General features: G+C 37.3%; 1 protein-coding gene across 1 annotated transcript in view; it reads left to right on the top strand.

Moving 5' to 3' along the window:
* The window catches only part of BUB1B (BUB1 mitotic checkpoint serine/threonine kinase B), a 52,348-nt gene extending 41,901 nt beyond the window's left edge, over positions 1-10,447 (top strand). Inside the window, exons 19-23 of the mRNA XM_058541215.1 lie at positions 1,053-1,202; positions 2,597-2,739; positions 5,545-5,716; positions 6,495-6,601; positions 8,367-10,447. Of these exons, the coding sequence (XP_058397198.1) occupies positions 1,053-1,202; positions 2,597-2,739; positions 5,545-5,716; positions 6,495-6,601; positions 8,367-8,550 (756 nt within the window). The 3' untranslated portion in view covers positions 8,551-10,447. The remainder of the gene's footprint in view (positions 1-1,052; positions 1,203-2,596; positions 2,740-5,544; positions 5,717-6,494; positions 6,602-8,366) is intronic.
* Positions 10,448-13,057: the final 2,610 nt, after the last annotated feature.

A 13,057-nucleotide genomic window follows, 5' to 3' on the forward strand; every position in this document is an offset into this window, starting at 1 on the left:
TCCATTTCTTTTCTCATGTATTTAATTTGCAGCAGCTCTTTTTTATTCTCAGAGTTTTCTTCTTTGTAGCATTCTGTTCTTCATTTCAAAGATGGAATATTCCTTATATCTCTAAGTATATTAGTGATGCTTTAAATTTTTTTCTCCCTGCATCATCGCTTTCCTGTTGTCTGTTTTGATGTCTCTTTCATATTAGAGGCTTTCTTTAAGTCTTTGGCTCTCTATTTGTATTTAAGCATGGGACTCTAAAAGCTAATTGAAAGCTCTGTGTATATGGAGGGACTTTGATAGCTGTGGGCCTCACTGTAGGATGATCTCACTTGGCCATTTTACTGGAAAACCCCCAGTCTTGAGTTCTTTTTTCTTGAGCTGATCAGATCCCTCAGTAGAAACTTCTAATTTCCTGCCTGGAGCATATAATCCCGGCTGCTAGCTTCCTGAAAGCTGAGTTGGGGAAATTAGTCTGGAGAGTGGAATGGCAGGAAAGTGCATCATAACGTTTGAAATATAAACTTTTTCCTCTTTTCTATATGGTATTCCCACCCTCAACAGTGCCTGGTATCCTCTAGTCCAGAGCCCTTCTGTTTTATAGTCTCTAGGAATAAACTTCTGGTCTTCTGGAATGGAGGAGAGGCAGTTGCTAGGCTGGGCTACAGGAGCAGGAGGGGAAATCCGGGGTCTAACTTCCTCTTTAACAGAGTTGACCACTCCTGTGTCAGCTCCACCTTCACCCTTACTGCTATAGGTAATTGGTGCCACCAGTTTTATACTATAGGGAGATAGTCTTATAATATAAATTTGGTTACTCAGTTTTCTGCACTGATAGAATCATCTTTCCTTAGGTCTGCTAAGTAGTTACCTCTTATTGTTTTCTTTCCAGCTCCCAGAATTTGTTGATGCTGTGTCCTTTATTATAGATTTATGCCTTTTAAAACAGCCCTTTATTATTTTTTCTGTTGGGATATTGGAAGGACTAGAGAGAATGTTTTCAATTTGCCAACCATAACCATAGATTCTAATTGCTCTTACTTTTAAAATATAATTTCTTACAGGCATCTTCTCAGCCTGTCCCGTGGGACTTTTATATCAACCTCAAGTTAAAGGAACGTTTAAATGAGGAGTATGATCATTTGTGCAGCTGTTATCAATACCAAGATGGCTGTATTGTTTGGCACCAATATATAAACTGCTTCACCCTTCAGGTTTGCAATAATACAAAAACATATAATTTAAAGTCCTCAAGTAGAGAGGTTTGTGCTTCATTTAGCAAAGGAATTTAGTACAAAATTCCTGTTAATATTCTAGAAATAGACCGATTAAATTTTCAATTAAAAGCATTGATCATTTTCTTTTCCCAAGTTATTTTGACCAAGATCCTCTTTGGTATTTTTTTTTCACTTTTTATTATGTCAATTTTCAAACATACACAAAAGTAGACAATTGTGCAATGACCTAGTCATCTAACTATGATCATCAGCTCATGGCCCCTCTTGTTTTAAATTCTGGTCTGATAATTGCAACATCCCTGCCATGTCTGGTTCTGATGCTCTGTCTCTTCAAATTGTGGTTTTTGCCTTTTAGTATGTCTCGTAATTTTTTTCTTGATAACCAGACATAGTGTTCTACTGGGTAAAAGGAACTGTTGGACATAGGCCTTTAGTAATGTGGTGATAAGGTATGATGGGGGGGGAAAGCATTGTATAGTCCTATGACATATTCTTTTATAGTGAGTGTATGCCTCTGGACTGTGAACTTCACAAGTGTTTCTCAGTTTTTTTCTCCCGCCTTAGGTAGGACAGGATGGCTAGAGTGGGCTAGAGTTGGGTGTTTTCCTTCCCCGGGTCAGGTAGGCTCTGATAGTACCCCAGCAGGTTAGGCTTTGGTTAACTAATTCTCCAGAGGGCAGGGCTTGTTAAGAAGAACAGAGTGCTCTGGCCTATTTCAAAATGGTTCCTTCTCCACTTTCCCTGCCAGAAGCATGAGGGGAATTTTTCTTCAATATTTACTGTGAGAACCTGGTCTAGCTCCTAGAGATAAAACTCACAAAAGTGTGGGGATCTGTATGCTTACAGATCCTAGAAGAATTGTTGATTTTTCAGTCTGTTAGCTTTTTACTTGTTAGGATAGAATGGCAACTTCCAAGCTCCTTACATAAGAAAGGGAAACCAGAGGTCTATTTTTGCCCCTCTTGTCTTACCTATACTCTCCGCCACTGGATTATTTTTAGAACCCAAACATAATATATCATTTTATTCTTTGGAATGTTCTTAAGAAAGTTTTGTTGCTTATTTTGATGATGATATGAATTCTCTGAAATGGTTGGAATGAGGATATTTTAAAAGTACCATTTATAGAATACCTATTATGGGCCAAGCTCATCCTTGATTCTCTTCATCCATTACTTCATTAACCCTTACAAACAATCTTGTAGGAGAGCAGTGTCGTTAAAGCTGGGCCAAAGACCCAACCTACAGAGGAGCCCACATTTCTAGTAGAGAACAAGGAAGAGTACAAAGCAGCAGTTACCAAGGTATTGAGTATAAAGTACAGTCACCCCGACTTAAGAAATAGTGAGTTTCTGTCCTTCTATTTCCAGGATCTTCTTCAACACAGTGAATTTATTACCCACGAAATAACAGTGTTGATTATTTATAACCTTTTGACAATAGTGGAGAAACTACACAAAGCAGAAATAGTCCATGGTGACTTGAGTCCAAGGAGTCTGATTCTTAGAAACAGGTTGGTCCTTTTCATTCTCTTATAATTCTGTTAGCTTTCTCTTAAAACATGGATAATTACTATTTTCTTTTGCCTTTTGATAAATGCCATATTGATGAACACAATATCTTAAGAGAATATTTGGTGCCTTAGAGTCAGTAATCATTGGGAATAGTTTAAAAGAATTCAAAGAAAAGAAAAGTACTTTGAGGAAATACATTAATTCAGAAAAAATAATTAACCGCTCTGAGTATTGTGATGATTCCTGTCAAGAAGAGATATAATTTTATTTATTTATTTATTTTTCCCCCAAAGCCCCAGCAGACAGTTGTATGTCATAGCTGCACATCCTTCTAGTTGCTGTATGTGGGACTCGGCCTCAGCATGGCCAGAGAAGTGGTGCGTCGGTGCGCGCCCGGGATCCGAACCCAGGCCGCCAGCAGCAGAGCGTGCGCACTTAACCGCTAAGCCACGGGGCCGGCCCAAGAAGAGATATAATATATGAATATTTGAGGGAATGGAAAGTAGATTGTCCAGTCTTTCTTTGAGTGGGGCCAGATGAAGCAAGGATGTTAGCAAAGCCAAGGCAATGCTCAGTTTCAAAGACCAAAGCTTAAGTCAGTCCAAATTGAGGTAATTGCCAAGAGAAGTGGGTAAAACCAGAGTGCAAATGCAAACTATGCCAAGAAAAGGGGGTTAGTGTTCAGATTAAACTTAGTTTAGCCATCAGGTTCAAGGGGTGAGCTCAGAGCAGGAAGTAAGAAATGAAGCCCAAATTCAAGAACTGAGACGATATAGAAAACATTAAGGCATGAACAAGGCAAAGATGGTCCACGATTTTTGTTTTATGAAAAGGACTAGAGGACTAACACACCCTTTTAGGGATCATTGGTCTCATGGTATTTCAGCAAAGCAGCCTGGTTTAAAGATGCTTTGTCTGCCCCAACCCGGTGTCTTGGGTAAGCAGTTAACTTTCTCTCTGAGGTCATTGGTGTACACTAAAGCTGGAATCATTCTTTACATTTCTCCTGACTGGATAATCTATAGGAAGAGACTGAATTAGACTCTAAATCATAGTTAGCCTACAAAGTAAAAGAACCTTCAGTGTATTTCTGTGATTATCACCAAAAGAACTAGAGCGTCCCACCTTCTTTCCTAAGATAGCAGAGTCCTAAAGGCTTCCCTGGGCATAATATAGCAGCATTTCTCGTCCAGGACACCATAGGTATTTTGGATGAGACAATTCTTTGTGTGGGTCTGTGCCAAGCATTTCAGAATGTTTTATATCTCTATTACCCCATAACTCTCCCCCACACAGTTAAGTACAGGTTATATTCTCCCAACCATTATGACCACCAAAAATCTCCCCATGTGTTTCCAAATGTGAGAACCCTGGTATAGTTTTATTTTTATCCTATTTCACAACACTGAAAGTTCAGAGGATAGTATTAGAATTCTCAGGGCTATGGAAATGGGAAGCAAAGGAATTTTCTAATCCTTTTTAGGATTGGGCATTTGTACACTATGTGTTCAGATATCCCTTCTCTCAGTCACCAGAGGACTCCAGGAAGCCACATAGTGTTAAAGGGACATTGCCTTTTATTTTGACACAACTTATCAAATTTGATAGGAAATTTCATATAGATTCACAAGGAATTGAAAGAGTCTTTTTAAATCATGTAGTGCAGTTTCTACATATTTTTTATGAGGAAAATGAGATCCAAAAAAGTGGAATGTCTTGCCCATGGTAACAGTGAGTGGCCGATTAGAGAGCTAGGAGAACTTCCTGCTTCTTTTTATTGATCTAAGAAACATTTTTCCTACTTCTCCCAAGTCTTAAAAATATTAGAGAATTATAGTTTTATGATGGCCAAAAAAAAGTTGCATCTGTGACAAGGAAACATGGGAGCAACTGTAAATTTTGAAGTAAAATAGATCATTCTGTGCTGTGGAGGTATGTGATGGGATTAGTCAAATCCTGTATTTAGGAATATAGGACCTGCCACAGATACCAATCAGGGATTTAACTAACTGAGAAAAGCAGAGAGACAAAAAGAACACACAAAAATAATCCATTCTTTTCGCTCGCATGAATAGTTCCAATGTCTCTCTGTAGAGTAGCTTTATTGCATAGAATAGATAAACCCAAGGAAAATATATTAGTGTTACAAAGTATTATATATTATATATAGTATAAAAGAATTAGTGTTATAAAGTAGTTTTTTAGGAAATAAGGGTTGGAATTACAGATAAGAGTAAGATAGAATATGATGTTAGTTTAATAGAAACAGGATAGTTTACAGTATAGGTGGCACTTTACAAAAAACAGCCTTGTATTGTTTTCAATTAAACTCTGGGAAGGAGGAATCTGAATGACACGTGGAAAGCCTAATCTATAATAGTAAACAAGAAAGGCTATGACACCTATAAAAGCTTAACTTTCCTCCATCATAATTCTCGTCAGTGTATAAATCATTGCTTTTGCAAGTGTTAATATGTACAGTACAAGACAGAGACCTGCACTCTACTTCCAGTACTTACTTTATATAGTATGGGAACTTGATAAATGTTCTGTGGTGGCCATGCACTATGGTTTAGCTATACTTTGTGACACTAAACCAATCTTGACGTTCCCCACTTGGGTGGCCACTGCCACTGGTCTTACAGGTGCATTTTCATAACTAACCACTTGAGGGCGCTGTTGGCATAGCTAAGACACACCTGCAGTACCTCTTTTTTTTCTTTCTTTTTTTTTTTTTTAAGACCAGCTATGCAGCTTCTTTCATGGCCTATTTTTATTACTCTTTCTCTTAAATCTGAGCTTAGATTCCATGATCCCTATGATGGTGATAAGAACAATCAAGCTTTGAAGATAGTGGACTTTTCCTACAGTGTCGACCTTAGGGTGCAGCTAGACATTTTTACCCTCAGTGGCTTTCGGACTGTACAGATCCTGGAAGGACAAAAGATTCTGGCTAACTGTTCTTCTCCCTACCAGGTAAGTGTAAAACAAGCCTGATAAAATATGGAGAGGATTTCTTAATCTCTTTCTTATCTAGATAAGCCACAAAAGCTAGTGTTTACATATATTGTCTCTCCTAGAATAGATGACCTAGTTTTCAAATATTACCAAACCAAGCAAAATGTACCATTTTTATGTCACAACACTGAAGAATATACACTTAGATGTGCAGACACATTACTAACTCATTAATCTAAGTGTCAGGGCCATTTCTACCACTTATCTATGTGGTCTTTTATAAGTCATTTTCTGTGATCTTCTCTGTAGAATAAGGATAACAGTCTACTCTGTGTACATCAGAATTGTTGTGAGGATTAAATGAAATGTATATAGAAGGAACATTAGGACCAATGTTTATATGGTAGCATTATATGCAAAAATCCCTCAGACTCAGCTCTGGACATACGGCATTTGCTGATTGCCTATGTAGCATGAACCTGAACTTGTCATGTGGACCACCTTTAGATCACAGCTGGAGTCCATGCAAATTCAGTAGGTCTACAAATTTGAATTTGACAGTCCAGATCCTTTTTTCATCTTTTGTTCTTAAGGATAATTCCTAAAGTTGGCTCTACTGATCACTTCTTTGGGGAGCTTCTCCCTTTACTCTAAGGGTAAAGAAGAATCTACCAAAATGTATGTCATAAAATAAACTTAGTTAAGCACTATAATACTTTTCAACTTCCTACATAAATAAATTGCCGTGAGAGTAGCAGAGAATTATTTTAGCTGATGGTGCTTTTTGTGATTTCAGGTAGATCTGTTTGGTATAGCAGATTTAGCACATTTACTCTTGTTCAAGGAACACCTACAGGTCTTCTGGGATGGGTCCCTCTGGAAACTTAGCCAAAATATTTCTGAGTAAGTATTGGTGATTTCAAGGTCTTTGCCTGTCCAAATAATTTTCTCTTTCTCTTGGGTGCTCCCTCTGCTTTGGCAGCCTTAGTTTTCTTAGTCCAAATGCCATGATTCCATTAATTTTAACCAGTTTTGTTAGAGTATTAGTGGAGCACCTAGTGCAGCACAAAGGAATTGCTATTTAAAACTAAGAATCCAACCACTCAGACTTGAGGACATCATTCTGGACCTAGATGTATCATACAGACTGCAACTGTAGTATGGAAGCCTCTCAATTTAGAAGTGTTAATTAAAACATTTTGTGAGAATAATTTTCTAACCAATTGATGTTAGCCTTATACTCCTTTTTAATAGCTACTGTTATCAAAAGTTAATAAACATCTCTTGAATAGAATTAAATTTCTAAATTATATACTAATTTTAGGCTCTTATTTATTTAATGAATGGGTGAAACCAAAGCAGAGAACTGAATCTCCTTGGTGAAGAAGTAAATGCTCTCTTATTAAGAGCTGCTTGGTCTCAGAACCTTAGTACTCCCTCAAGCCTGCTCATAAAACTTATTAAATATCCCAAGTTCCACATTAGCTTATCATAGTTAATAACTTCCCAGAATAAGTTTACCAATCTATCACTTATTGGTACATTCTTTGGTTAAAAATAATAATAATAGTCAGTGTCGAAGATTTAACATTGTTTCTTCTTCATTCCCCCTTCCCAACAATTGAATTGTATTTTTCTCTTATTTAATTCAGAATTTGGCGAGTCTTGTCTCTAACATGTACTTTAAAAATAGGCTTCAAATATAATGTAACACATGTAGGACAGATTCAGGTATCTCCGGTTGGTTACGGTCCTAGGTGGGTCTAACAGAAACAGAAACTAGTGGGGTCAGTTGGAGTTTCCTAAGAGCCCTGCTGTTAGGAAATACAGTCGGCCCTCTGTGTCCACGGGTTCTGTATCTGCAGATTCAACTAATGTTGGATCCAAGGGCCTTTGGTTGTTGGCATCTGCACTGAACATGTACAGACTTTTTTTATTGTCATTTATTCCCTAAACAATACAGTATAACAACTATTTACATAACATTTACGTTGTATTAGGTATTATAAGTAATCTAGAAATGATTTAAAGTGTCCAGGAGGATGTGTATAGGTTATATGCAAATACCATGCCATTTTATATAAGGGACTTGAGCATCCACAGAGTTTGGTATCCATGGGAGTCCTAGAACCAATCCCCTGCCAATACAGAGGGATGAGTGTAATAGAAGCTTCTCTGATTTAAAAAACAAAAAAAGAAGATACAAATATCCTAGATTTAAGCAATAGTTACTTCAGTCAAGCTTAGGATTCTCAGAGGATTGTGAAGATACCAAACCACTGGGCAGAGGGAGAGGGGAGCTGTAGTCTTTCTAATGACCTAGACTTTGGGAAAATTAGAGGAGAGGAGACAAAATTCATTTTTGTTCTATTTGTAGAAGAGAAGTGCTACATCTTAGTACACAGAGGAAACTTATAGATTCAGATGAGAGACTTTCTTTCCCTTTACATGCCTTGTATTATGGCTTTTCCCACTATAGTAGTCTTTTTTTTTTTTTCGTAGTTCCACCCTGGGCTTTCAAATGACTACTTGAATGATCTCTAACCATAGAGTTCTAGGTATTACCTTAAATCATCTTGGTGCATAAATGTACCACTGAGTTAAACACAGAAAGAATTCTAACTGTTATATACCTAATCTTGATGGAAATGGTTTTATATATTTTTAGGCTAAAAGATGGTGAATTGTGGAATAAATTCTTTGTGCGGATTCTGAATGCCAGTGATGAGTCCACAGTGTCTGTTCTGAGGGAACTTGCAGCAGAAATGAATGGGATGTTTGACACCACATTCCAAAGTCACCTGAACAAAGCTTTATGGAACGTAGGGAAGTTAATCAGTCCTGGGACTTAGCTGTTCTAGCAAGATAGGTAATCAACCCTCTCACAGATTCCTGCCTAAAACCAATGGTTGTATTTTGGAACACTGGACCTGTATATGCTATAATTAATTTAGGACACATTTAGATACACTACCAACACTTTTCTACTTTTTGGGAGAGGTGTATTTTTAGATAACTGGCATTTTTTACACAGCAATGTACCTACTCTTGGCCTTGTCTAACTTTAACCAAGAACCGTTTTATTCTAAATGTACTTCATATGAATGGGTACCATGTTGTCATCTAACGCGTTTGTCTCTACTTTTCCCTGTACTTTTCCCTTTTGTAATTTGTGACATGTACCCTTATGATAACTATGTATTTTGTAAATAATAAAATAGTATTTGTTAAATTTGTGCTTCTAACATCTCATCTGCTTTTTTCCAACTAAGATAATAAATGGCTTGATTTTGCAGGCAGGAGCTATTTTACCATGGAAATTGATATACCCTAGACTTGGAACTGTTATGATAGGATTGTAATAAGAGAGAATAGCCAACCATTCCTTTAGGTGTTCTGACCTTCCACTAAGTGGTCTAGATTGAAAAGTAGATAAAATGATTTACACAAGGCCAAATTTTCTTAAATTTCAAGTGGCAAAATTGTCTGTGTTTTCATTATATTTTAATGTTTTCATTTTTTTTATCTACCAAGCCCCTTGGTCTATTTGTATAATCTAGTGGTGCCGCTGCTACTGAGTCTCTTGATTAGGACTGTGTCTGTTAGAAAGGAAAAGAAAAGATTTTGAATGGGGTTTAGCAACATTTCAGAAATGAGATAATCACCATTCTATTACATGCAGAATGACTTGGTAGGGGCAAAGATTAATGATGGAATAGAAGGGATTTTTGTTGTTTCGAAGATTTGAAGAGACAGACGATCAGAATAAAAAGATAACTTTGAAGCATGGAATAATTCAGGAGAGAATAGGTCTAGATGAAGTATTGGACCCCCAAATGGAAGCATGAAGTACACCTGGCCTTGGGGATAAGGAATAAAATTGGTAGAAGAGGGCAATGAAAATTATCTTATTTCATATCTAAATATCAAAATTATCAAATGTGCCTCCATGCTGGTGCCTGATATATTTTATTTATTTTTTTTACTCTAGTTGATCACTGTTACTGCTCTAAGATTGCTGAAAAGCAGAAAATTCTAAGTATATCTCAACTAAAAATATTTAAGCATGTATAATTGAAGCACTGAAACATGATTTGGATCTGAAAGATAACCAACTTAGAAATTTTTGCTCTTAACCAAAATACGACTTTCTTTCAGACATTTTCATATTTGCTTCTGGTACAACTGATACTGTAAAATTATATATCTGTATCTTTTATGTAATTGAACCCTTCTGTCTCTCCACTCTCCTCATTTCTCAATCCGCCGCTTTAACACGTAAAGTCATTACTCTGAGGCTAGACAGCAAATTTAGATTCTTTCTTAACATAGGCTTAGCTACCATCTAGTGAATTCTTGAGCAACTTTGACAGCAAAGCTGACGAACCACTGCTCTATTGATAAAGCTTTGTTTCTGAAAGTCCACTCTGACGAAAGGAAGGGGAATCTGAAGAAGCTACTTTATCAGAGAACTTGCAACTGTTTTGCCACCTCTCCCTCTATTCCCATTCCCTCAACCCCGACCCTTCTTTGTAAGGAGGAGGGGTGTGGGAAACAGTACCTGACCAATTAGAACCTGTAATGTCTTAGTTTTCTTTTTGCCTAAGCATAAAACCACAAAGCGGGTGCATTTCCATTACCCTAATGTTTTATGCTTGTCTGTCTTGGGAGAAGGAAGCCTCTGTTTTTTGGCAGAGGCTTCAAGTGGTTCTTATTTCTTGTCTCACTAAGGCAGGAATAGTATAACAATGAACCTGAAGGAAAAAAAAAAAGCACAGCTGAAAAGACAGAATTTTCACTTTTGTTTGAAAAGAGACCATGGAATATATAGTGCCTCACCATTCCAAAGTGTGCATCCACTAATCTACCACGGTTAGAGCCTTCATCTTCCTGTGATGGTTGTATAAGAAACCTTCCACTCAAGACAAAGTCTTCTAACTCACGCCAAACCTGAATCTGGAAATAAAAAGCTTTCCTATAGTGGTAGGACTTGTGACTGTTAGATGAGCTATTATCTCAAGGTAGATAAGAAAGCTTTTCAGAGGGTTAGCACAAGGCTCTTTGACATGAAATTCTTGATGTGTTTCAGCTAGTCTTGAAGCAAAGACAGCAAAGAAATGCTTCTTTTCTGTTTCATCAGCAAATGAGGAATTCTTCCTCCAACTGCACCAACTCTTTCTAATATGCCTAAATTTGCTTCCAATCTGGATCCTAAAATTAATACTTCCCTAGTGAGGAAGATATATTTAAAAAAATTTTTTTCATATGGCAAACTTTGACCGTAATGAGGCCCTTGGTCCCACCAAAGATGCAAGAAGCATGAATATTTAGTAGGATAAAGGTGGCATTTCAAATCAGTATGGGAAATGATGGATTATTCAATAACTGATGTTGAAACAATGGATTAGGGTTTGAACTCTATCACCAGTGCCACCACGAATTTATACAGCACCTTTGTGCAAGTTAGAAAAAGGCCCCTTCATCTAGTGGATTCAGTCCCTCCCAGTGCACCATAGCCTGACTAGATTTCAGCCCCACTTAAACCCTCAGCCTGGTGCCCTTGTGCAGTGAATAAATTGCACGGCCATAGGCAGTGGTCGTGCCTGTTTTACTGCTTATTGGCAAAACAATTTTAAATAGATCAAAAATGTAAATGAAAATATAAAATACTAGATGACTTTGTATTCTTTTGTCTGTGTGACATAAAACCAAGATATAAACAAGAAGATTGCTATTTATTAGTATAGTAGATAAAAAACAGAATCTAACATGGCCGCCTATCTCTCCTCCAAAAAAAACACCAACTCAAACTAGGAAAATTACTTGCAAACATATATTTGCACCATCTTTCACTTGCATTATCTCAAGGTCTCGTAACTGGTCTCTGTGCCCCCACACCTACCTCCAGTCATCTCGGAACCCTACAATGGCTTCCCATCTTACAGGGCACAAAATCCGCAGACCTCATCACAGCCGAGAAGACCCTACCAGCTCTGACCCTGCTATTCCCTCACTCTTCTTTTCCTTGTTCATTTCACTCTAGCCTGTCCCCCTCCTTGCTGCTCCTCAAACATGCCAACTAGTTTCTCTCCTTACAGCCTTGTTGCTTGTCATTTCTTTTGCCTGGAATGTTCTTTCCTGATCTTCAAATGGATTACTCTCTTACTTCCCCTTCAGATGTCTTCTCAAATCTCCACCCTATTAGAGAGGCCTTCCTGGCCAATCTGTACACAATAGCATCCCGCACACACACTGATGTTACTTTCTATCCCTCTTTACCTTGCTTGAGTTTTTCCATAGCACCTATCACCATCTCACGTATGTGTGTGTGTGTGTGTAATTTTTTTTTCTTGTACCCCACTACTGGAAGTTAAGCTCCTTAAAGGCAGGGATTTCCTTTGATTCCTATTTTGACCCCAGTGCCTAGAGCAGTACCTGAATGAATAAAATATGACAAAGCACTATTTTACCTAAAGTACAAAAAACTCTTAAAAAAATTGAAAACCGATGGAAACAAACGGCATGAACAATCCACTGAAAACGTTTTAATGGCCAACATACATGAGATGTTCACCCTCATTCCCAATTAAATAAAATGCAAAATAAAACTGAAATTTTCATCATTCATAGTAAATGGTTGAAAATTGTGAGGGTGAGGGGAAACTCATATGTTATTACTTGGAGTGCAAATTGGTACGTTATTAGATGATTTGGCAATATTTATTAAATTTAAATATTCCCTTCAGCTGAGAAATTTTTCTAAGAATTTAAGGAAAAATTGGCACAAGTGCTCAAAGATAAAGCACTGTTTGTAGTAGTTGTCCTCCCTGCTTCCAAGGCTCATTAGTCCCAAAGGGATAATCAGTATGACAGACCCTGGGAAATAAGAGTCCTGGAATTAATGCAGAGGTGACATCAGACCACTGCTGTAGACTGAGGTGCCTAGGCATTGGTGCTGACGGCCAGTCTTCAATTTGGCATGAGACCGTAGAGATGGCAGAGCTGGAGTTAGGCTTTGAAAGACGAATTCCAGACATTTTCAGCTTATATTAAAAAAAAAAAAAGTTTAAGAGAAAAAGTGATTTTGAGGAGAGAGTATAGGGTGGAGAGAGGAAAGAATGAAGGCTTTTACTTTTCAATTTGTACATTTCTGAACATTTTGAATTATCTGACCATGTACAGGTATTACTTTTTTTGTGTCTATAGGATAATCTAGGCTAAGAGATTATGGGCCTTGATTTTGTCATCTTTTCCCTTCTTTACATTTAAAAAAGTAAAAAGCCTAAAAAGTGTTAGTTTTTTTTTAAAAAAATGGGAAATTTGGGAAGCTTTATCCAAATATAAAAACAAGATTAACTT

Source organism: Diceros bicornis, chromosome 5 (assembly GCF_020826845.1).
Source record: "Diceros bicornis minor isolate mBicDic1 chromosome 5, mDicBic1.mat.cur, whole genome shotgun sequence".
Taxonomy (NCBI): Eukaryota; Metazoa; Chordata; class Mammalia; order Perissodactyla; family Rhinocerotidae; genus Diceros; species Diceros bicornis.